At 48.2% G+C, this 22,974-nt stretch overlaps 4 protein-coding genes across 4 annotated transcripts; 2 read left to right on the top strand and 2 right to left on the bottom strand.

Moving 5' to 3' along the window:
* The first annotated feature begins 650 nt into the window (after nt 1-650).
* Nucleotides 651-7,146, top strand: ccz1 (CCZ1 vacuolar protein trafficking and biogenesis associated). The gene is made up of 17 exons (XM_030098774.1): nt 651-791; nt 1,606-1,681; nt 1,780-1,876; nt 1,980-2,077; nt 2,146-2,239; nt 2,330-2,410; nt 2,496-2,543; nt 2,757-2,840; nt 3,371-3,546; nt 3,687-3,768; nt 3,876-3,937; nt 4,347-4,458; nt 4,762-4,795; nt 4,886-5,003; nt 5,639-5,797; nt 6,711-6,838; nt 6,931-7,146. The coding sequence occupies exons 2-17, from the start codon at nt 1,668-1,670 to the stop codon at nt 6,984-6,986; spliced, it is 1,443 nt and encodes a 480-aa protein (XP_029954634.1). The 5' UTR covers nt 651-791; nt 1,606-1,667; the 3' UTR covers nt 6,987-7,146.
* Nucleotides 7,147-8,348: 1,202 nt separating this feature from the next.
* dlgap5 (discs, large (Drosophila) homolog-associated protein 5) lies at nt 8,349-13,205 on the top strand. Its single transcript, XM_030098923.1, has 18 exons — nt 8,349-8,431; nt 9,152-9,333; nt 9,455-9,639; nt 9,732-9,785; nt 9,871-9,907; nt 9,999-10,076; nt 10,162-10,251; nt 10,336-10,407; nt 10,504-10,529; nt 10,683-10,930; nt 11,014-11,127; nt 11,195-11,283; nt 11,369-11,631; nt 11,739-11,970; nt 12,081-12,628; nt 12,682-12,847; nt 12,972-13,006; nt 13,098-13,205. Exons 2-18 carry the CDS (start codon nt 9,162-9,164, stop codon nt 13,203-13,205), a joined length of 2,517 nt encoding a protein of 838 aa, XP_029954783.1. The 5' UTR covers nt 8,349-8,431; nt 9,152-9,161.
* A 531-nt stretch (nt 13,206-13,736) lies between these two features.
* On the bottom strand, nt 13,737-17,607 carry rsph10b (radial spoke head 10 homolog B). Its single transcript, XM_030098922.1, has 16 exons — nt 17,522-17,607; nt 17,355-17,430; nt 16,547-16,615; nt 16,282-16,455; nt 16,115-16,200; nt 15,912-16,032; nt 15,655-15,831; nt 15,470-15,572; nt 15,275-15,390; nt 15,023-15,212; nt 14,826-14,934; nt 14,668-14,747; nt 14,360-14,490; nt 14,165-14,269; nt 14,017-14,076; nt 13,737-13,919 (listed from the first exon to the last, which is right to left on the bottom strand). Exons 1-16 carry the CDS (start codon nt 17,605-17,607, stop codon nt 13,737-13,739), a joined length of 1,866 nt encoding a protein of 621 aa, XP_029954782.1.
* A 270-nt stretch (nt 17,608-17,877) lies between these two features.
* On the bottom strand, nt 17,878-22,813 carry pms2 (PMS1 homolog 2, mismatch repair system component). Its single transcript, XM_030097354.1, has 14 exons — nt 22,668-22,813; nt 21,912-22,051; nt 21,729-21,815; nt 21,536-21,638; nt 21,271-21,454; nt 20,993-21,160; nt 20,744-20,841; nt 20,574-20,673; nt 20,282-20,366; nt 19,260-20,187; nt 19,016-19,183; nt 18,840-18,940; nt 18,430-18,599; nt 17,878-18,211 (listed from the first exon to the last, which is right to left on the bottom strand). Exons 1-14 carry the CDS (start codon nt 22,679-22,681, stop codon nt 18,068-18,070), a joined length of 2,490 nt encoding a protein of 829 aa, XP_029953214.1. The 5' UTR covers nt 22,682-22,813; the 3' UTR covers nt 17,878-18,067.
* Between the last annotated feature and the right edge of the window lie 161 nt (nt 22,814-22,974).

Raw genomic sequence — 22,974 nt, 5'->3', positions numbered from 1 at the left:
TGTATATGCTCACTGTGTTAGTCCATGTTTTTGTGTCTGTGCATCTCTCTCTTCTGTCCATGAAAGAAATAAAGCAGTGGAAACATAACGCAGTGTGTGTGTATATTGTTGATGTTGCTGTGCTTTGCACAAGTGGATATGACATTTAGGTGAATCATTTTAAAATTCAAAAAGAAGCACATATAAAGCTTGACTGAATAAATACTCACTTTGAATTCCTCAGTTAACCTCAATTAATAGTGACTGAAATAATAACTTCAAATAAGTCTTGGAGTAAAATGTTAAAAACAATGTTATAATGAGATATAATTGCATTTGAAAGTCAAATTAATCATCGTTAGCTCATCGTTTAAAGCGTACTTTGACCCAAAGTGGGATAAAATGATAGAAGAATGAAGATGCATGCATGCAGCGCGGGACACAACATAAAAGAAATATACTTATCTTATCTACGGAAAGAGAGAAGAAGAGTTATACCTTGCTGAAAATGAATGGTTACCAGCAGCCAAACAGCTAGATGTGAAGTCTGACTGATAGTTAATTCTAATTCGACACCAAATTGTAATTGTGGCCCCTGAACCTAATATAAACTCAGAGCAGGAACCACATCGCGGCTGGGTCCAGCCGGACATTTAAAGACGTGACACCGCGCTGTCAAAAGCAGGAAGTGAAGAATGGAGGTATAATGCAAGCGGCTTTCCTCTCATTGAGCTCATTTCGCCGCTATTTATTTATTTTAGCACCGTTTGCAGTCCCGGGAGCATGGAGAGGCGGTGTTAGCGCTCGGTGAGGTGAGTGTTGCCGTCCCGACGTTCTTCTGGAATCCACCGTTAGCAGAAGTTTAATCCTGGAGTCTGCGGCTAGCAGTGCGGCTAGCCTGCTAGCTGCTGTGATTCTCCTCCCTCTCCTCATGTTGAAGTTAAACAGCTTTACCTGTTCAGGGAAAAGATTAGAGAAGCTCGCCTGTGTGTTTAACCATCTGCTGAAGCATGTTGAAATTTTAAGACGTCCGGGATTTCTGTTCATCCGCTGAAGAGCAGAAATGTCTTATTTTTCACTCCTCAGTGATGAATGTTTTAAAACCAGCAGACAACTAGAAAGAAAGATTTCAAGGTCTTCAGAGTCATTTTCTATAGTTTTTTTATTTTATTATTTAATCGTGAAAGATATACACACATATATATATTTAAATCTTACAAACGTGTTGGATAAATAGAAAGTAAACCAATCCCTGCCAGTGTTATGGTCATTACTTTAATCAAACATTTGACAAATAATTACATAATATAGAAACAAGCACAATAATATTTGATCAAGTTAAAATATGAAAGGATGTGAAATAAGGTGACAACAGAAAAAAAAAGCAAATAATATCACAGAATTGCAATGTTAATAGCGTCCATTTTTATCTATGCAGGGTAGTTTTTTTTTTTTTTTTGGAAATATTGTTTGGCTCTGTGAAAATATATCACATTTTGGGGCCCACTCAAAATAAAGTTGGACTGCATGTGACCCCTGACCTGAAATGAGTTTGACACTCCTGTTGCAGAGTTTAGCTCCTGGTTTGTCAGACTCCTGTTCGCTGATCTGCCGGTTTCTCTGCAGGCACACGGCCTGCTGACCAAGAGGTTACTGGAGCAAAACACATCCAGTCACGAGCTTCACTAATGCTGATGATCAGGTAAAGGTGTTTCAGGATTCACTTACATTTTGTTGACATGATTAAAATCTGGAGGTTTTTTTTTTTTAAATCTATGCCTCTTTTCCTTTCTTTTCTAGTCCCAGAATGGCTTCAGGAATGCAAGAGAAACAGTACACGCCATCTCTGCTTAGTTTTTTCATTTACAACCCGACGTTTGGCCCGCGGGAAGGAGAGGTGAGTTTTCAGGCACATGTGTGGAGTGAATGCAGCATTAAACCTCCTTCAGGGTGAACCAAACGGCCGTTACATCGTTAATGAAAAGACTATTTTATTTTAGGAAGAAAAGAAAATTTTATTTTACCACCCCAGTGATGTTGAGAAGAACGAGAAGATCCGTAACGTGGGCCTTTGTGAAGCCATTGTACAGTTCACCAGGTACTGAACTCCGTCTGCTCTCACTGACTCTCCTCCATCAGCCTCTAATGCTCTGCTGTCCCTTCCAGGACGTTTTGTCCAACAAAACCAGCAAAATCCCTGCACACACAAAAGAACCGGCAGTTTTTCTTCGAGCCAGAGGATAATTTCTGGATAGTTATGGTGTGTTTCCACACTCTGCTCTTCTCAAGGAAACTTTGAGCTCGTTCTTCCTGATGCCTCCTTTAATTCTTAGGTGTGTGTTCTCTGCAGGTGGTTCGAAACCCGATGATCGAGAAACCAAACAAAGACGGTAAACCTCCAACGGTAGAATATCAGGAAGAAGAAATCCTGGTGAGTTTGGAGCACTGCCTCCACACTTCTCTGGTTTTCCTCCGGTGTCTTCAGTTTCACAGACCTCCCGTCTTCGCCTCTGTAGGACACGGTCTATGGCGCAGTGGTAAAGCAGTGCTACAGCATGTACAAGGTGAGTGCTGGGAAAAAAAAGAGTTTGTGTAATTTGTTCCCTCCTTATTTTGCTCAACATGCAACATTGAACACAGTAAATATTATGTCATTAAAATGGGAAGAAGTACAGAAGTATATCTGAGGAACTGAAGAGAGTGTTGGAGTGTTTGGGTTTTCTTTTTTTTTTATCTCTTTCACACAACCACTTTAATGCATAGTTTTTCTGCTGCAGCTCTTCAATGGCACATTTGGCAGAGCAGTGGAGGCTGGCGGTGTGGAGATGCTCATTCAGAAGCTTGAAAAGTTCTTCTACAGGGTCAGTATGGTCACACCTGCTCTTAAAACATTTTCTTCTATTGTACCTTACATAAAACTGCCTACTCCTCCCGACATGTGTTGTTTAGTCTAAAGCAGCTCCTCACTGGCTGCAGTAGAACATCCAGTGAGTATAAACATGCTTCTCTCCTGGAAATCTACATCGTGTTCTCTGTCGTGGCTGATTCCTTGATTTCGTTCATCAGTAAAACTGTACAAGCCTGAAAAAAGAGTAAAAAATTAATGGCTGATCAGGGGAGACCCGTCTAAAATGAACAGGGGCTTCCCTCGACGTCGTGTAACCCAAAGACGGAGAGAAAGGGAGAGGCGGCGGTGTGCCTGTCAGAGGTCGAGTGTCACCGCTTCTCCTGTCCGGCTGATTCCAGCCAGCTGCCAATCAAAGAGCGTCTGGATCCACGCTGCACGCCGCTCTGTAAGCAAGCCGCGCTAGCTGGGTAAACTAACCCCTTTCTCTTTTGTCTCTCCTGCGTGTGTGTGTGCGTGTGTGTGTGTTTTATTGTGTGGTTTCAGTATCTCCAGACGCTCCACTTGCAGTCGTGCGACCTGCTGGACGTGTTCGGAGGCATCAGCTTCTTCCCGCTGGATAAGATGACCTACCTGAAGATCCAGTCGTTCGTGAACCGGGTGGAGGAGAGTCTGAGTCTCATCAAATACACGGCCTTCCTGTACAACGACCAGCTCATCTGGTGCCAGTCGCACAAACACAACTCAACACTGTCCATATCTACACGTTCATCACACTGATATCAGTGTCCTCCTTACAGATATGCTGATTAGTTCTGTGTGTTTGTTCACTGAACATTAAAGCTGTCGTTGTTCTCTGCAGGAGCGGACTGGAACAGGATGACATGCGGATCCTCTACAAGTACCTGACCACCTCTCTGTTCCCGCGCCACTCGGAGCCGGAGGTCGGTTTCGGACGCCGTCCGGCTCCTCATCAAACCCAGCATGAGGTTAAAGGCAGCGTGCGACACTAAACCAGTCTCCTTCTGTTTTTCTTCGTTCTTCCTGACAGCTGGCCGGCAGAGACTCTCCTCTGAGGCCGGAGGTTGCAGGAAACCTGTTGCACTATGGGAGGCGAGTACCTGATCCCGCGCGTGAGAGCGTTTCATGGCAGTCCGTCTGATTGAGCTTCATTTCCTTTTCATTTTTGAAGACCTTGTTCAGTTTGTGCATGCAGTGGCGTGGCCGTGAGAAATGGCTGCAGCGGAGTTAGTGCTGCATTCCTGTGTTAATAGAAGCACGAGAGCAGCACCTTCCTCCGCATTCCACATTTATAAATAGAGACGGTGTCTGTGAAGCCCAGCCTGACCTCACAGTGGCTGCTCTGTTCGCCGTGCAGCTTGTATCTTTTAGATGCGTTGTGAAGAAAATCCCGTTCGGCTCCAGATCCGTCCGGTGAATCTCTGGATTGATCATGCAGCAGCTGCAGCCTTTCTCCCTCCCGCCCCGCCCGTCACCAGGTCTCTGTGATCTTCTTTCGCAGGTTCTTGACGGGACCGACTAACCTCAAAGACCCCGAGGCCAAGTTCCGGTTCCCCAAGATCTTCGTCAGCGCGGAGGACGGGTACGAGGAGCTGCACCTGATCGTTTATAAGGTAGAGCGGCTGCGATCCGGCTCCGCCTGTCTGGGCTCCTGACCGGGTTTTCTGATGTAATGAAGGAAAATGGAGCGCTGCCATTCGTGGTTTAAGACTGATTCTCTTAATCTGTGGCTGCAGGATTTGACTTTTTGTTTCCGTCCTAAATCTAGCGTTTATAGCCGTATCAAACCAGGAGGCCTCCTGCGGATTAGACATCTGAATTTTAAAATGATGAGGCGTGTCCCGCGATACCCATCATCACATTAATGCAGCGTTTGACCTGTGACCTTGATCCTGCTCTGATCTGCTTTGTTCCAGGCGATGAGCGCCGCGGCTTGTTTCATGATCAATGGTGAGTGTTTACAGGCGGCACGGCGCTTTCTCTACCGCTGCCGTCCTCTAACGCCCCGCTGTCTCTCTCTCTCTCTCTCTTTAACTCCAGCCTCTGTGGAGCTGACCAGGGAGTTCTGCGAGCAGCTGGACGGCTTGGTGGGCCCGCAGCTCACTCTGCTGGCCTCCGATATCTGTGAACAGTTCACCATTAACCGCAGGATATCGGGGTGAGCGGAGAGTCCAAAACAATCATGTGTGAGGCAATAATAAACTGTCAAAACACTCCAAATCGTTGATCAGTCTGCCGTAAGAGCCTGAGCCGGCTGGCGGCGGCGACAGGTGAGCCTCCGAGTGTCACTGGACGCCGCCGTGGCACTGCTTCCAGGTAACTCAAGCAGTGCACCTGTAAAGCCTGGCACGCCGCTCTGCCAGGCGGCCTCAGGCGCGTCCTGGCCCGCAACCCGACACTCGGCTCGGACAATTCCACAGGCTCTTTCTAATAACCCTCCTGAACAATCCCTTAAATCATTCATGTCGTCACCGATTCCCCGGCCGCCGCGGGGCTCTGCAGCTCCTCCTCCTGTACAGCGGTCGGTGATTACGGACAGAAATCAGCTGTTTGGCTCGTTTCGATATGTTTACGCTGCTCAGCTCACCTTATTGTGGGCGGATATAAGAGCAAACCTGAAGAGATCTGGCTTCCATTGTCCATTCATTCATTGTTTGTCGTTTAAAGGCCTGAACTGTTCTGTTTTTATTGTTCAAACTAAGAAACAAACTCGGTGTTGCTCTAAAGAACCAACCTCTGTCGGTCAAATCCACATCCTGAACACTCTGCTCGCCGTTTCATTCTGCTTCGCAGTCCAGAGAAGGAGCCGCAGTTTAAGTTCATCTACTTCAACCACATGAACCTGGCGGAGAAGAGCACCATCCACATGAGGAAGACGGCCAGCGTCTGCCTCACCTCTGTGCATCCAGACCTCATGAAGATCCTGGGAGACATCAACTGCGACTTCTCCAGGTACGGCAGAGAGGATCTTCAGTCTTTACCCGTCGGTTGATTTATTATCGTCTGTGTTGTTTCAGCAGCTGCATGTTGTTGGGTTTGTTTGTTTTTTTTTAGATCTCTCAAACCAAACTTTCCTCGTCTGCAGTCGTTTCTCTTCTCCTTCTTGTTCAGGCGTGCTGTCTTTTCATACTGTCCGTGCGCCTCGTGGCGTCACTGCACACTCACTTTCATTCTATTTTTTGAAGAAAGTCATAAGACGGTGGTCATGTGAGACCGATTCCCAGACCGCGGGACATCCACTGACACCGGCGTCCAGATTTCACTTCCTCTTCATGCGTCACTGCCTCCCGTCTTCTTACTGTTATTCATCCAAACTGAACAGGAAGTTCCATAATAAAGTTTGGTAATTAGATCATGCTGATATGAAATGTTCTGTCTATAAATCATATAAACCTCAAAGTTCTACCAACACAACTGCTGTTGATGAGCTGAGCCAAAAAACGCAGTAGAATGAAAGTTGGTTTGTTTTGCTGTCTGAAATACTGAAACTAGCAGATATTGCAGATGAAACTGGGCCACACACAGCCCAACCAGTAAAATATTGCCATAATATCCTTTAGATTTGAACTTTTCTTTGTTGTGGTGTAGCACAAACAATAATTATTGCATTGAAAGACTTCAAGTCTCAACATAAAGCCAATTTTAATGAAACCCGCTGCTGCAAAATACAGTAAAATGTCCTAAAAACACAATTCAAAGTAAAAAGATCCTTGTCTCGTGAAAATAAAATATCTTAACATTATCTATATTTTTTTTTATTAAAAGTCAGGGTTTTTTTTTTTTTTAGTTTCTGCCTGTGTTTAATCCTCTTTACCCGTTTGACTGCTGCCCTCATTGTGCTTGGCTCTCTCCCTCCGGCTCCCAGGGTAGATGAAGATGAGGAAATCATCGTAAAAGCAATGACAGACTACTGGGTAGTCGGAAAGAAGTCGGACCAGAGAGAACTTTATGTGATCCTGAATCAGAAGAACGCCAATCTGATCGAAGTAAACGGTACGTCGTTAGGAACGCTGGCTCCGCCCATCTCGCTGTAGTTTCTAATGTAACTTGTATTTTTTTTTTTTTTCCCCCTGTCTCTCCTACAGAGGAAGTTAAAAGGCTTTGTGCAACGCAGTTCAACAACATTTTCTTCCTGGACTGACGGAGATTCACCACACTAAGAACTGTCAACACTGCAGGGTATCATGACAGCATCAGCGTAATGCAATAATTGCATTGTAAAATAAAATAATAAAAAAAAAACAATAAAAGGCTTTCTCACTAAGTTTTTTTTTTTTTTTTTTAGTTGGCCTATAAAAATTGCAAAAAAAAGAGATTTTTGACTGCACATGTCCTTAATTTCTTTATTTTTCTTTGTACAAACTTGGGTTTTTGTGAATGTTTTGATTTTTAATAATTTTCATTAATTGCTATTTTATTTTTTAAAGCAACTCATCTTGACAACCTACCATGATAATTTAAGAACTGACTCGGCCCAAACGGTTTATCGGCGTAGAATGATGATTTCATAATGTTTTGTGGTTTGTACAAAGCTGGGTTAACTTTAAATAAATTAAGATGGAATTTTAAAAAAAATTGTCCAACTGTTTGTCATGTTTACCACCAAGTGAGTGAAGCTATGCAGCGACCACATGTCCAGAAAATCTCTTTATTTTTTTTTTTAGGACTGGAGTCCATGGGACAAGCTGGGGATTAGAGATATCTACTGTTTCAACCCTCGTGTTGAATTATTGTGAGAGGACACAGGATTTCATGCCCTGGTGCCCCTCTAATCATCCGATATGTTATAAGTGGAGAACTGCAGTGCGACATTACTCCACAACTAAATAATCTCTAAAGGCAACAGAGTATTGAGTCTGAATTTGATTTGTTCATAGCTCAATGACCCACGACCTGTGCAGAACTGAATGGTTTGATGACCCAACACTTCTTTTCTTATTCCTATTTCATAAGGAGATGGATTTCTCGTCTCCAGGCTGGAAATCAGTCGGGCTCATAAGACATGCTGGAAAAACGAGCTCAAAGAGAAGGATAATAATATGGATTTTATCTGACTTGCACACGTTTCTGTTGAATTTTGGGTAAAAACTGTGTTTTGTTGCTGGAAAAAATTGTGATCCATCCGATTTTTCGTTGAAAGCTGAACTTTCTCATGTGCTAAAAATAAATTTTCCTTTTGTTCCCTTGTAAACAATAAAAAAGCACTTAATTTTTTCAAGTTATATAATAATTTGTCCCCCTCCATATTATATCCCTATATTTGTTGTTCTTTAGATTTTTTTTAATTTAATTTAATTGATTACGTTTTACAACATTTTTCACAATATATTTTATTTTCCAGATTTATATAAAAGCGGCGATTTTAATTTCCTGTAATGAAAATATCCGGAGACAAAGAAGAAAAAGAACCAATCAAACGTCTGGATAGATTGTCATATCAGCCAATCAGAGCGAGGCACCGCTCCTGCTGGCAGCCAATCAGCGGGCGTGGGTTTAGTTTTGAAAACGATACCGCGTTTCTCGACGTGCTCTTGTTTTTGGTCCTCGTTTGAAGTTTCCGTCGAGCTGCTTTTAGTTACTCCTCCGGTGAGTTTTTGCTTCTAAGTGTTATTTTGTGACGCGAGAGGAAGGAAGTTATACGTTTACACCATTTTTTAGCCGCCGTTTGCTTCTATAGACGTTTGGTTTTGTTAGCTTTTCGGTTGAGTCGTGAAACATTTCCTCCTAATTTGCTACGTGACTTTGTTGAGGAAGAATATTTATATTCTAGTTAGTCTTTCTATGTGATCGTAATATCGGCTAATTTAACATAACCCCCTCAAAATTACGTTATTCTGTGATTAAGTCGATTGGAACCCTAAAAATAGCCTCCTATCGATACATTGTTTACGCAGCTGCTGCAAAAAGGAAATTAGTTCCAGTCAAATGTAGTTTATCGATATGCTTTTGTACTGTTTAGAGTGCAAACATGCGTCGTCCAGAATAGGTTTGCACAATAGTTTAGGACACGGATTGAAATACACAATAAGCTGTCCAGGTCCTCTGATTTCCTCATCTGGAGGAAATCCCATGATCTGAACTCTTTGGCCTTCATGCCTGAAAAGACGCTAAAGTATAAAATAATGTGAACTTCATGAAGTCCACGTGGATGAAACCCTCTCTGATGTTGTGGAGATTTAAAGGGGATCTGGTGAGATGGAGGCAGAGGAGCCCTTGATGGGATCAGCCTGAACATGTCTCTGAAGGAATGATCTGCTTTGCTTCGTAAGATGATTGATGGTGTTTTAATCTTCACGAATGTTCCAGGTGTCTGAACATGGAGTCTCGGTTTGCTCACCTGCGCCAGCGGGACACCAGCGTGTCCATGCTGAGAACCAAAATGTCCCGCAGACGGTCTCAGTCCCAGAAGGAAAACCGTGAGCGGACTGTGAACACCCGCCGGCAGCTCCGAGAGCTGGACCAGATCCCGGAGACAAAACCTGCTCCAAGTATGCCTTCTTATTTAGAACCACTCAGCTGATTGTTCTAGGTTTTTTCTTCCTCTGAAACTCTTTGAAATCAGTCATTTGTGTTGGTCTTTTAACCTGTCGTGCTCTCCTTTATTTACAGGTAAAGGAGAAGACAGGATGAAGCAGCTGGAATGCTGGAAAGAGAGAAAAGCCCTTGAGAAAGAGAAGGCGAAGAGGGAAAAGGAGGGTAAAGGTGTGTTTAAGACGGGCCTGTACCATCCGAAGGACACCCTGGAGGCCGCCCCGCTGCCCGACGTCCCAGGGGCTTCGGCCAGAGCCAAGGGGGTGAGGATCTGAGGATCTCGGTTCGCTGCTCCTCCAGGTTCTGTTGGGGTTCAGCGTCCAGTGACCACGGTGTGTTTCTTCATCTCTTTCAGAAGAAGGTGGATTTGAGCCAGAGCACCCGAGTCACTCGCTCCACGAGGCAGCAGGTAGTGCAGACGTTCAGCCTTGTCCTCATATTAACCTCCTTGAAAGTCAAAGGTCAAACTTATGTTCTTTATCCTCGCTGTGAAGCCTCTGAAGATGGAGGATCCAAACATCACAAGGGGAGGTACGTCTGATTGCTTCCTTTAGTTTTTATATCATGTGATTTGAGTTGCAGATGGTTGTGTTCTAAGTATGACTCTCCGCCCTCGTTTCAGCACAACAAATAGAAAAGGTCTCCAGAACCCGGATAGCGCCCGTTAAACCTGCAGCAGCCAAGACCAACTCGAGTGGAGGTGAGCGAAAGCAGGGAGACCCCGTCGGTGGAGTGAGTGTCCAGATCCAGGCCTGTCTGTGACTCTGTCTGTGTTGTGGATCCAGCTGCTCCAGCCTTGTCGACCCGCTCGGCCAAGCGGCCTCCAGCCAGAGCAGCTCCTCCTGAGAAGACCAAGCCGGCGATCCCGGCTGCAGGTACGCACAGAGCGCAGGCTGTGGGAGAATGGCTGAAAGCAGCAGAGAGACGTGTGGAAAGACGGCTAAACATGTCCTCTTCAGGTGGAAGAGTCACCAGAAGCAGAGCCACCGGCGGTCCTGTGGCTCCTTCTGCTGGCAGAGGAAAGAGCAAAGGTACAGAAGGGAAATGTTTACTGGAACATCTGGCAGAGATTGAAGAACTTTCAGTTCCCTTTATTTCTCTCTCTGTTTTCTTTGAATCGCTTCCAGAAACGGTCCAGCCTGCTGTCGTCAAGGTGAGCAGCAAACCCTCCACCTTTTTCAATAACAGTTTTAAAGTTGATTTTGATTCTAAATATTCCTTGACCTTGATAAACTTGGGGCACATGACCTCTGACCCCTGCCCCGGCTCTCCCTCCACCACTGACTGTTGTGTTTTCGTTGTGCAGGATGCAGCGCAGGTGGAGGCTGTGCTCTCCGAGGTGGAGGAGGTTCCTCCTCCTCCTGCTGCCGACCAGACCGCCGGTCCTCAGGAGGAAGACATGGCGGTGGACCCGGCCCCTCCTGCTGACCCCGCGCAGCCCTCTCTCTCTTCGTTCGCCCCAGCGGGCTTCGTCTTCCAGGCTCCGGTCGGACTGGCGGCGTTTAAGTTTGAGCCTATGACCCCTCGATCAGCGGACGCCTTCCTGACACCGAGGTCAGTTCTGCATCCCTCTGATTGGCTCGCTGCTGGAAGAACTTGAACCTTTACAGAGAGTTTGATCCCGTCCTGCTGTCCAGCCCCAGCTTCGTCCTGCCTCCAGCTCCCGTCTTCACCGACGTCCCTCAGGCTGAACCGTCTCCTCCGGCTCCCTGCAGCTCTCAGGAGTCGGAGCACGACGTGCCGTACTTCAGGTATCCTCTCTTTCGTTTATTTCGTCCTCTTGAGTCGCCAGACGATTGAATCTGTTCTTCTCTTCAGGTCAGAAATCGCCAGAGAAACGGAGAGACTGACGGCTTTAAGTCTCCTCTGGGAGTCGAAGGTGGAGGACGAGTCCATCCCGGAGGACAGTGAGTGTGTCTCCCGTTCTGAAGTCTCTCTGGCCTCCGATCGGCCTCAGACTCCACCGTCCCTCCCGCTGCCTCTCCGTTCCAGTGAGGGACGGCATGCGCACGGCGGTGGGCCAGGCCCGGCTGCTGATGAAGGAGCGCTTCGGCCAGTTCGCCGGCCTGGTGGACGACTGCGAGCTGGGCCGGGGGGACAGGGTGACCACCTGCAGCGACCTGCAGGGCTTCTGGGACATGGTCCACTACCAGGTGGAGGACGTCGGCAGGAAGTTCGACGCTCTGAAGGAGGCGGAGGGCCGAGGCTGGGCGGAGGAGCATCGACCTCCACCGCGGCAGAGGAAGGCAGTGAAGGTGAGGAGCTCTTCAACAGCATCGCAGTTATAAAGTTTTACTGATGAAATTCCTTGCGAGAGGAAATGAGTCTAGACTTTATCTCGTGTTTCTCGTCCCGATGACAGAAACCATCAGCAGCACCCGCCAAACCCGCTGCAGGCCGAGCGGCGGCAGCGAAGTCCCGCCTAGCGGCCGTGAAGGCTGCCATGAAAGCCCGGCAGCAGGCGGCCGAGGCGGAACCTGCTGGAAAGACCGAAGACGAGCCTGAGCCGAGTCCCGAGGAGGCTCGGCCCGGTCCAGAGGTCCCGGCGCAGGACGGAGGATTCTTCAAACTGGAGAGTCCCGCCAAACCGCCAGGTGAAGGAATCCCAGCCAGACGAGACCTCGATGCTGGTTTTGACGTCTGAGTCGGTTCAGTTCTGTGGTTTTCTGTAGGACTGAGTCCGACCCCGCCCGTGTCCCTGCAGGTCCTCTCAGGAGGTCCAGCCGTCTGAGCGCCGCCGTTCTGCCTCAGCAGTCCCCCTGCTCCACTCCGTCGCCGAGAAGAGTCACCCGCCGCTCTCTGGCTCTGGCCCGGACCCCGGCCCGGACCCCGGCCCGCGTCGATGCTCAGACCCCTGCACAGCTCCCCCTGGTCCTCCAGCAGACCCCGGGCCCGGAGTCCCAGGTGGACGCCCCTCAGGGCGAGGCTGGACCCGGGTCTCTCTGCTTCTCGCCGGTCAGCGAGGCGCTGTCAGACGACGCCCAGCCGGAGGGAGGCTCTGCAGGACCGGAGACCGTCGCCGCTCCAGGACTGAGCACGCCCAAACCCGCGCTGCCCACCATCACGGTGGTGGAAGCTGCTGACGGTCGCCTCCGTCAGTCCCCCCTCCCGGCAGCAGAGAACGCCTGGTCCCGCCCCCCCCAGTGGAACTCCCACCCAGCCTCCACCCGACTCCCCGGCTGTGAGCGCCCAGCGTTCCCCGGCCCCCACTCCAGACGTGAGACGCTTCTCTGCTGCCAGGATCTTTGCATCGTGACGCTCCGACTTCCTCTAATTAACATTTATTTGTTTGTTTGAATCTTCAGGAGCTTCCCGGGCTGGACTTCGAGCGTTACCTCCAGCCGTCTCTCAGAGGCAGCCTGTCGCCACGAGCGATGGACAGCCCAGAGATGTGGTCGCCCACGGCAACGGACATCTCGATGGAGAGTCCCCGAGGTCAACGAGAGGAGCCGACCCCTCAGGAGACTCCAGGTAACAAGACTCTGCTCTCCATCACCTCAGCCTTCATCCTGTGATAACTGCTTTATTGAAAACGGTCTGCAGGTTTATCCTGAACTGGATCTGCCTCTAAACTCTCTCTTCCCCGTCTCCTCAGAGCCGTCTTCACTGTCCAGTCTCCAGCCACCACAGGTTTGTCCTCTGCTTCTCAAATATGGACAAACTCAACACTTTATGCCTTGATTTCCTTGTTTCTTCATTCCCTTGTCTTTATTTCCTCCAGGTTCAGACGGCGGAGGCTGCGATGCTTCTTTTCACCCCAGACATGAGCGACAGGATCCGTCAGTCCGTCTGTCCCAGCGACCTGATGGTTTTCACGCCTCCCATCTAGAACTTGTTTATTTGAAAATGTTTACCCACAAAAACTGTTCTTATTCAATAATAAAAAAAAATATTTTACCCCTGAAATGGCCAGTAGTTGTTCTTAGTAAGGAATTAGAAGTTGTAATAAATGATTGTGTTGCTATAAGTCATTCATCCTTTGAAGTATGGAAATGCAGTAGAAAGAGAAGAAATGAGTATTTTACAGTGAAAGCCAGTGAGCGCCATCTAGTGGCAGAGGAGCAAAGTTTGTCCACTGAGAATCAAACTAAAGAATCCTGGAAGCGCCATCGTATTAGGAGTTTATAACACGGTGAATGAATCAGTTTGATGTGAACATGGAAGGCAGGAAGTGTGAACGCACCCTGAAGACGGAGAAACGGGACGAACGGACGCTTGTGTTGAACCCGACACTTCTTTATTCAAGCTGCAAAGATAAACGTGCCTGCTGTGGTTGAAGATGTGGATCACACTGGATTGTACAGGGATGCGTAATAAAGTTGTACAGTGTGTGCTGATGAACACGTTGACTGAACCCGGTTCATTCTCCGTCCTGTGACCGGAGCAGCCTCTCCTCTTCCAGGCTCGCCATCAGTAGCCGGTGTCGTTCAAACGCCGGGAACAAACAGCTGTTAAAGAACTGATGGACTGATCGGATCCTGGCCTCCGTTCGGCTGCTCTCTCTGTCCTTTGCTTCAGTGCCTTCGCAGGAGGAGTCCTCCGTCTGTGACCCACGACAAAAAATACCAAAATCAGACATTTGCTCGAAGCTGCCTTGTGAGTTAAAAGGTTCGTCATCAGAACATGAGAAAAGGCCTGACCTGCGGACACTTCACCTCCGCACAGGCCAGGAGAACCTCAAAGACCTCCAGGAAGCTCATCTAAACCGAAACCAAAGCTGAGATCATGAATATCTGAGAGGGGAAAGGACCAGACGCTTTTATTTTGGCGTGGAGACAGCAGTCTGACCTCCAGGTCCAGACAGGAGGACGGCTCGGCGGCGTCGCGGCTCTCTGCAGTCATAAACTCCACCAGTCTCGCTGTGGTCAACCGGTCGTCCAGCAGGTGGAGATCCTGGCCACAAACAATGGTTCTGGTCTCTGAATATGCCTTAAGTCAGGGGTCCAGCAGGGGAAGCGGCGTTCGGAGGAGAGTTTCCAGCACCTTGAACATCCAGAGCAGCTGCCTGCAGGTCACGGTCCGCTGGTCCCTGCAGTGAGCCTGATAAACCTCCCAGCTCTCCTCCACATGCTGCAGAGCCGCCGCCGCAAAGCCCGGCTGCTGGAACAGAAACCCTGAACAACATGGCCGCCGCTGAGTTACCGGTACTACTGCAACAAGAACTAAACCTGAACGTAAATGTTCTGAAAACAGAGACCAGCATTCACATTCAGCACTGAATCTTTTATTTCTGCCTTGTCTGGCGTCTTCGTCCTAATCAAAGTCAAACCTATGACACCTTTCTTCAGTACCTTTGACATTCTTAGCATTCGGGAGGATATTCTCTGTCAGCAGTTTGGACAAGCAGGCAGCCAGAACGTGTTTCTGTGACCTGTGAGATGAAGAAATCCCCGACTCAAGGAAGAACTTTCATTGTTGTGTTTTGAATTTTTTAAGTTTTCTTCCTCACGGGATGTCGTTCTTGTAGATGCGGTAGGCCACAGTCACCAGACAGTTCAGCAGATCGCGAAGAAGCATGGCGGTGAAAGGAGAGTGAGCGTCTCCTGAACTGGAATCTCCTGAAACGCACAGGATTCTCATTCCAGTCAAACGCACTGAGGCCTGGAAGACGAACCGGCGGACTCGGAGAGCGTCGGGACGACTCACCGTGGACGAAACGGTCGATCTGTGTGAGGGTGAAGCCGTGACGGTGAACGCCGCAGTCCTTGAGCAGGCGCCACAGCTGCATGCGGGTCAGCAGGGAGGAGCTGTCGGGGCGGCGGGCACAGCCCAGGCTGCTGTAGAAGCTGTAGATGGACCGGAGCTCCGTGTTTTGCCTCAGCACCACAAACTCCACCTGGCAGGCGTGACGGTGGTTACGGTCCAGTCCGCAGAAGCTGACGGTGGCGTCCTCCCTACCTGTCTGCGTTCAGCGTCTCGGATTTTCTCGGGGAACCCGTCCAGGAGGCGTTCCACGTTCAGAGCCATGTCTTGACCGAGAGTCTCTGAGTCACGACCCGACGGAAGAGCAGCATCTGCAACGACACACAATTCACGCTGGAGCATTTCTGCCCGTCTCCGTGGAGAGTTTGAACGTTTCCAGGCATCGTGTACCGAGAGGAGCGTCGTCTCTCATCTGCTGCTCGCTGGGCGCCATCATCCTGTCATCCAGGAACTCTCCTTCAAACACTCGCCCATCCCTGAAGGTGAATTTCCCCTTTGAGCCACAAAGAAGGCAGATTTTTAGAAGCGATCATGTCGAATATGCTTCATCAAAATGCGGTGAGCTTTGTGCGAACCTGTCCGTGCTTCTTATTGCTCTTCCACTGGCCTTCATACTTGGCTCCGCCGGCATACAGGAAGGTTCCCTCTCCGTGCCTCCGACCGTCCAGGAATCCCCCCCTGTACTGATTACTCTGAGAGTAGCGGGATCCATCCGCTCTGCCCAGCATCCACACGTGAGTGCCTTGGCCGTGCTGACAGAGGAATCCCTCAGGTGAGCAGTGTTTTCACCTCACCAGGTTAAACCTGACTGTGTGAAGGGAGACTTCCATACCTGTACCCCACCCTGCCACTCCCCGACATAGCGCTGTCCCAGCTTCAGCCATTTCATCGTCCCCTCTCCATGCCTCAGGTTGTTCTTCCACTCACCACAGTAAGTATTACCTGAAGGGTAGCTTTTAAAACAATTAAATAATTGGAAACTTTGACAAAACCACATGAAACTCTCAAGATGTAGAGAAGGTACTCAGCAGATACCGTCGCTCTCCCCATCCCTCCCGGTTGTTGTTTATCCAGTCTCCTTTGTACCAAGAGCTCATTTCCTCGTTGTAATACACTGTGCCCTGCCACACAATTGGCCCCTTGAACAAATTAACACACACACAGTCTTTAATAACTTAGAGCTTCACCTGAAGAGAGCGTACCTGGCCATGTCTCCTCCCCATGCGCCACTGGCCTCGGTAAAGGGCGCCATTTCTGCCACATCTGTAGGACCCCATGCCGTTTCTCATCCCATTGCAGACTTCCCCCTCATAGCAGCTGCCGTCTGGCCAGGTGTATTTCCCTTTGCCCATGGGCATGTTGGCCACAAATTCTCCCTGTTGGCAAAGAACCGACAAACAAGCCGAGTTCCATCTTGCATTTCAAGAGATTAATTATAATAAAGTTAAGTTCATAATGTATCATTACTTCATATTTCAGTCCAGACGCATGTGTGAAGACTCCAGCTCCGTTCATCAGTCCTCTGGAAAACACACCCTGACCACAAACAACACACACAGGCTAAAGCGATCACTTTCAACACCCATGCATTAGAAATGTAGACGTTTCTGACATTCCACAATACTTTTTATTTCTTCATGGTAATTGTTTATGCAGCAGAACCACATATCAAGAGGCGGCAATTTACAAGAGTGTCCTGTTATATTATTTCAACACCATTTTAGTTACTGATTCATCCAGCAGCACTAAAGTGATTTATCCTCTGGTAATATTTGGACAGAGGAGGAAAGAGAACTGTAAATGTATACTCTGATAGGCTACAGTCACTCAATTAAAAGTAAAGTAGTGTTTTTCACAGTTCTTCAACCCAGAGCTACTCTTGGAATTATTTACTATTTAACCAGATCTAGAACATCATCAGTCACAGTTAGATCAATGTTAGATCAATTCACCTGTGCAAAGTATTTATGTTCAGAGCACAAGTCTAAGACAACCCAAAATTAATATTACAGTAAACAAATTTAGATATAAACCATGATTTTTCAGAACACATTCACCGACTATGAAAGTATATTAAAATGTTTCACTACTACTTCTATTAATAAAAAATATCAAATAATAATAATAATTAGGCTAATATCCATATTATTATAAAAACATATTCAGTAGAATATGAAGCATCCAGAGCCCTGAGGTCCTCAGAATTTTTATGCTTCCCTACATTTCGCTGTCTGTGATGTGATGATAATAAATGGGATTATTATTCAGATTGAACCTTGAACTCGTGAGCTCCTTCAAATCGCGCCAGTCCTTCTCCGTCCTGCTGCCATCCGCTCCATTCCCCCTCAACCCTGTCAGCGACACGCCAGCATGTCAGCATCCGCTGACAGCTTCTTCTAGATAAACTCGTGAAGTTTGTGACTGCTGAGGATGTGAAATCACCTTTGAACGGCCAGTTTTAAAAGAGCGATGTTGTCGTTTCCGGTCGGCTCGCGCTCAGAGTCGCTCTGAAGGTTAGCTTCCTCCATAGCGGCTCCGTCTACTTCTAAAGTCTGAAAGCAACTCGGCGGGTTCCTGCTGTCTTTCTTATTTTATCTACAACAATTTTTTATAATCGCTTCTATAACATTTTACGATCTGCAGCCAGACGCATCTCCATAGCAACGAGATGGACACATGTACGGAAGCCTCGCTGAGCCAAAAAGGCAAAACACAACAAATATACGGAAACACTTTTAAGGCAGGTTTTTTTATATTTATCTGTAAAATAACCTTGAAATGAAATCAAACAAAACGTATAAGACTGAATCAAACTTTTATTATACATTAAAACAAAATAAGAAGCACAATTCTAATAAAATCAAAGTATTTCTCAATTAAAAAAAAAAGAGTTCTTGTTTTTATGCCCACTCAAAATGACAGTAATGCTTCACTCTAATGAACTGGACAGAGGGGAAATCTGTGAGTGCATCCATCTCTGCCGGCGGCTCAGTCCTGTGAGATGACGTCCAGGTTGGCCAGGTGCCTCATGGTGGGCCGGCCGTGAGGACAGTTCCACGGATGCTCGATCTCCCCCATGTGCACCACCAGCTTCTTCATCTCCCCGACGCTCAGAGCCGTCCCGATCATCACCTGGAGACAGAATGAATCAAATTGCGTCATAAATGAAACTCAAAATGTCTATTGAAGCTGATATGCACAAAGTTATTGAAAAAGAACTGTCAAAGTGTGAGAAGACAGCTGTAGAAAAGCTAAATATGACTACAGCAATGTAAAACACATAGGATTCCTGGCAGACTATCGGTCAAACTGTTACCAATATTCGCAGCGAGTCTCGGAAATAAACTCACAGACTTGCGACAGGCTCGGGAGGCGAACATCTGCCGGACTCTGGATGGGCGGCACATGACCCCCGGACTGTCGCTCAGCATGAAGATCAGCTCCTCGATGTCGGCCGGGCCGAACGTCCAGTTTTTACTGGTGGGCAGCGACACCAGTCGGACTCTCTCCATGACCTGAGCTGCAGACAACGTGGGAGATGCTCATTCTGGACCCGAAGGTTCTGTTTCTGCTGCTTGTATTCAGGGTTGAGCAAGGAATATATACTGACTGACAACATGAATAAGGAATACTCTACATTTTACAGATCATCAGGGTGTAAAACGTCACATTTCTGTGATTTTAGTCAACTTTTTTTTCCAGATTTCTGTCTTTATGAGGCCAGAAAATTGAAAAGGTTGAAGGAGCAAACTGTTCGTACCATCCTCATCAATCAGGAACTCGAAGCCGTTCTTCCTGAAGATCTCGATGTTCTCTATGAGGACGTTCTCGCTGACCGCCGTGAGGCCAAGCTTCTGTGGGCTACAGAGAGAAGACGCAGGTGAAGGGGTGAGGAGAGGAAGGGATGGAAAGCCGTGTGTTGGTGTGGATTCTCACGCGATGAGCTTCTGTCCCTGGATGGCCGTGTGCTGCTGCAGCATCTCGAAGTTGTACTTCTCGTCTGAGGCGTGCTGGTCGATCATGAAGATGTCCGAGTTGAGCTTGGTGATGATGAATCCCAGGTTAAACTGACCGATGATCTCCATCTCTTTGAACATGTCCTTACTGCGGGGAGACAGGAAAGCCGCGTGACTCTAGCGCTCTGCGGCTCAGCAATTCAGACGTTCAGGCGAAGTCCTACCTGATCTCCTTCTTCAGCTCCTCCTCTGCGCTCTGGTTTTCTCCCGGGTCGATCTTGGCCCTGAAGCGCCGGTACCTGAGCGCCGCGCCGCCGCTCTGCTTCTGACGGTCGTGCAGCCTCTTCACTCTGGCAGCCAGCGCCGGTAAAGAGAAGCGCAGCGGCACCGTCCTCCTCTGCAGACGGACGGGGGCGTCCAGCTCCTGGAGACGGGCGGACCGGAGCTGTGGATCCTCCGTCCGGGCCCGCTTCGCCTCCGGGCTCGCCGGGTCTCCATCAGCGATGCACGCTTCAGTCTGCGACTCCTCACTGCTGCCGGCTGTTTCTGGTTCATGTTTCCTATCAGAGAGATCAGGCGCCGCTTCAGGAGGGTCGGAACAGCCAGGATCAGCTTCTGCTTCCGTTAATTCACAAGCGGACACGACGCTTTCTCTCTCAGAATCTGCGTCGCCGCCGGACCGGCTTCCATATCTGAACCCGTCCAGCAGCGACCTGCCCGCCGTGGGGCGGCCGGCTTCAGCTGTAGGAGGTTTGATTGGAGATTTGACACTTGGAGAAAGCCTTCCAGGGCCTTGAAAAAAAGACTGCAGGGTTTTCTGAGTCGGGCCGCCGATGGAGGCCTTTTCCCCGCTCGATCTGGAGCCGTGATGATTTGAAAAGGCGGCTTTCAGGCCGGCCAGGTTCAGGGACGTCTTGGGGCTGAGGATCGCCGCTGGGACGGTTTCAGCGGATTCGTCCCTGCTTCCATTGGACGAGACGCCTTGATGGAGATCCCCACTGCTGCTGGGCGACGGCGTGTAATTCATGCTGAGCTTGTTGACTCCAGCTTCGTACATCGCGACGAGGGAAGACTTCAGAATGGTGAGCAGGAGTTTCTCCTCCTGGAGGAAAATCTGGCGCTTATCTGGCGTCACGTTCACATCCACGCACTCTGCGAAGACGACGCGAAACACACACAGAGCCTCAGATCATCAAGTGGGAGTCAGAAATAACTAAAAACCTTTTATTTATGGACATTTTCTCACCTGAGGCAACCGCTATGTTCAAGGCAACGAACGGATACTGATGTCTGTTGTACATGTGATACACTTCGTTCACCAGTTTGATCACCTGCAGCGGGAGAAAACAGAAAAAGCATTCCTCATGCAGAACGACACAGTTCAAAGTTTGGAAGTTCATACAGAGAAGAAATCGAGGAAGAGCAAAGAAACAGAAAAGAAAGAAAGAATGCAGTAAAAAAGCTCTAAGAGATGATTAAACCTGAGAGGAGGACAAGGATAAAGATTTTTATCAAATGAATGCCGTGTCCCGTTCTACCTTCAGCGGGTCACACGGCCGGTTGTTGATGAAGAAGAACTGCCGGTCCGTGGCGCTCCTCCCAACGCCGTGCTCACCGTGTGACACGAACCCGGAGATCCTGCCAAAATGACTTCTTTTAGTCATCTCCAACAAAAACAACAAAACCACAGAGGACTTCCATGGCTCACGTGAAAAGCTGCTGGGGCAAATCTGTGTCTCTGAGGCCGTATTCCTCAAGAACATTTTCTGTAGGAGACACTTGGTGGAATGGTAGAAGACTCTGTAGCTGCACAACAAAAAACAAAGATGATAAAGGAAATAAAAATGATGAAATAACAGGACAAATTTATATTTTATAATCTGTAGAGCCAGAAATGTTACGTAACGGTTTGAAGTGAAAGAGGGTTTGACCCCATGTGTGACGAACGTGTCTGAACCTGTTTTGGTCCGAATATGGCTCCGATGTTGTCCCTCATGCTCTGACTGCCGCTGGTGCTCAGGACCGTGCTGCGCTTCCCCTGGCCGTTCTGGTTGGAGCAGGTGATTCGCACGCCGGTGGAGATGACGCAGTAGGACTGCAGGACGTGGATCATTTTGGCGAACTCCTGAAAAAACACGCAACAAGTGTGCCTTTGACATGCAAGGACAGGCGACGGCGGCCGTTTAACGGGCGATCGGAGGTAACTCTGGAGCAGAAAGGGGGGCGATGTGGGACCTTCTTGATGTTGCGCTGGAACTCCTTGTGTCGAACAGGCAGCGTGTAGAAGAGCTGCTGCAGGCTGACCGTGGTGCCCTGCTGCCGGGGATGAGGACACCGCTGCACCAGGTGGCCCTTCTGGTCAAACAGCAGCCTGGTGCCCACCTGGCTGGACTCGTGGCAGGTGATCACGCTCAGGTTACTGCGGCAGGAAAATCAAAGATCATTATTTTAAAGGTGGAAACGAGCGGATTCCGTGTGAGCGGCAGCTGAAACGTTTTACCTCAGAGCACACAGAGAACTGAGCGCTTCACCTCTGAAGCCAAACGTCTCCACGTGAATGAGGTCTGAGAAGTCCCTCAGCTTCGACGTGTGATGCTTCAGTGCTGAGGAAGAAACAGAACCGGGTCTCCTTAACCACAGAGAACACACACAACACGACTGATTATAGGAGAAAATACACTAAAGACACCGACTCAGTCCCTCGAAGTTCGCTTCCTCGACACCTCTGCCATTGTCTGACACTTCCACAAGTTCAGTGCCAGAGTCTTTCAGTCTCACATCTGCAAGATCAAAAAATAATAAAATCCACAGTTGAAAAAAAGCAGAAAGCAGCCTCCTTCGTCATTTCATAAAAACAGATATATGCGTCTCCTCACCCACACTGGTGGCTCCAGCGTCAATACTGTTCTCCACCAGCTCCTTCACCGCAGTGGCCAGAGTCAGCACCACCTGGCCCGAGCAGATCTGATGCACTGAGTGCTTGTCAATCGCCTTGATGGCTCCAGCAGGTTCAGAACTGCAAAGACACATCTCAGCGATGCTACACATATACAATTCAAGGTAGGAAATCAGACAGGCAGTCACTAGTTTCAACAACACCTTATCAAACTCAGCTTGCAGGGGATCACAGACAGGTTGTCATAAACATATAATATTCATTTCTTCTGCGCAACAATAACATCGTATCTGGTATATTACCAATCACTAATAACATTATCATGTAAGAATGTAAATAAAGCCATGGTTATTATCTTGATACTGTTTTTCGTTCTTATTATTTATTGTTTGTGTTCTTTTCTTTGCTACTCTTTTTTTAGTCAGCTGGTCCTGGATCCAGCACCCTGCAATCCTGCAAAGGATTCGGATGAGTGGACAGAAAACTGGGTGGGTTTGTATGTTCTCCCTGTTGCTCTGGACTAGAATTTGCACGTGCTTTTACCATGCACTATTAATAATAGTATATTGGGAGATCAACACTGTGTTGAGATGAATGAGTAGTTGCCATTCATGTTTGAGTTAAACCATCTGATCAGTCTGAAAGAGACTTTCTGAATCAGTCTGGCTTTGCAGCTAAACACAGATTTCACACTAAAACCAGCAGCAGCGCAGTGAAAGAGAAGGTTGGAGCTTACCAGGCGTCAGACATCTCCAGTCTTCACTTCGACCCTCTGACAAACATTTAAAGCGAAGAAGAGCAGACTGACATCCTGCCGCTGTCAAGTCTTTTCGGTTTAAATCTTGTTGACACGAGATTTTCCTCTTCCAGCATCCCGTTGTAAACACACCAGCGTGAGAGAGTCCCGCGCGCACTGCGCGGGTTGTTCACGAGCGTCACTACTGCGCAAAGCGGCGCACTGTACACGGAAATATCACATTTTAAGTGTTTGAACAGAAAATATTTAATATATACGTAGGGAATAACAGCGCCACGATAACGTT

The sequence above is a fragment of the Salarias fasciatus genome, chromosome 8 (assembly GCF_902148845.1).
Source record: "Salarias fasciatus chromosome 8, fSalaFa1.1, whole genome shotgun sequence".
In the NCBI taxonomy this organism is placed as follows: domain Eukaryota; kingdom Metazoa; phylum Chordata; class Actinopteri; order Blenniiformes; family Blenniidae; genus Salarias; species Salarias fasciatus.
Note: the sequence above shows the minus strand (reverse complement) of the source record. Positions and strands in the feature narration are given on the sequence as shown.

Bases quoted from the DNA above. Each gene is read 5' to 3' on its own strand.
- rsph10b (XM_030098922.1), bottom strand. From the start codon at position 17,607: ATGGAGGAAGCTAACCTTCAGAGCGACTCTGAGCGCGAGCCGACCGGA. The intron at 14,748-14,825 runs GTGAGGAAGAAA...TTCATCTCACAG, and splicing joins ATCTACAAGAACGACATCCC to GTCACAGAAACACGTTCTGG. The intron at 14,077-14,164 runs GTCAGACTGCTG...GTTTCGGTTTAG, and splicing joins CCTCCTGTCTGGACCTGGAG to ATGAGCTTCCTGGAGGTCTT.
- dlgap5 (XM_030098923.1), top strand. From the start codon at position 9,162: ATGGAGTCTCGGTTTGCTCACCTGCGCCAGCGGGACACCAGCGTGTCC. The intron at 9,786-9,870 runs GTAGTGCAGACG...CTCGCTGTGAAG, and splicing joins CTCGCTCCACGAGGCAGCAG to CCTCTGAAGATGGAGGATCC. The intron at 11,632-11,738 runs GTGAGGAGCTCT...TCCCGATGACAG, and splicing joins GGCAGAGGAAGGCAGTGAAG to AAACCATCAGCAGCACCCGC.
- ccz1 (XM_030098774.1), top strand. The intron at 3,769-3,875 runs GTCGGTTTCGGA...TCTTCCTGACAG, and splicing joins CGCGCCACTCGGAGCCGGAG to CTGGCCGGCAGAGACTCTCC. The intron at 4,796-4,885 runs GTGAGTGTTTAC...CTTTAACTCCAG, and splicing joins GGCTTGTTTCATGATCAATG to CCTCTGTGGAGCTGACCAGG.
- pms2 (XM_030097354.1), bottom strand. The intron at 21,816-21,911 runs GTGAGGAGACGC...TTGATCTTGCAG, and splicing joins CGCTGGAGCCACCAGTGTGG to ATGTGAGACTGAAAGACTCT. The intron at 18,941-19,015 runs GTGAGAATCCAC...TTCTCTCTGTAG, and splicing joins CAGGGACAGAAGCTCATCGC to CCCACAGAAGCTTGGCCTCA.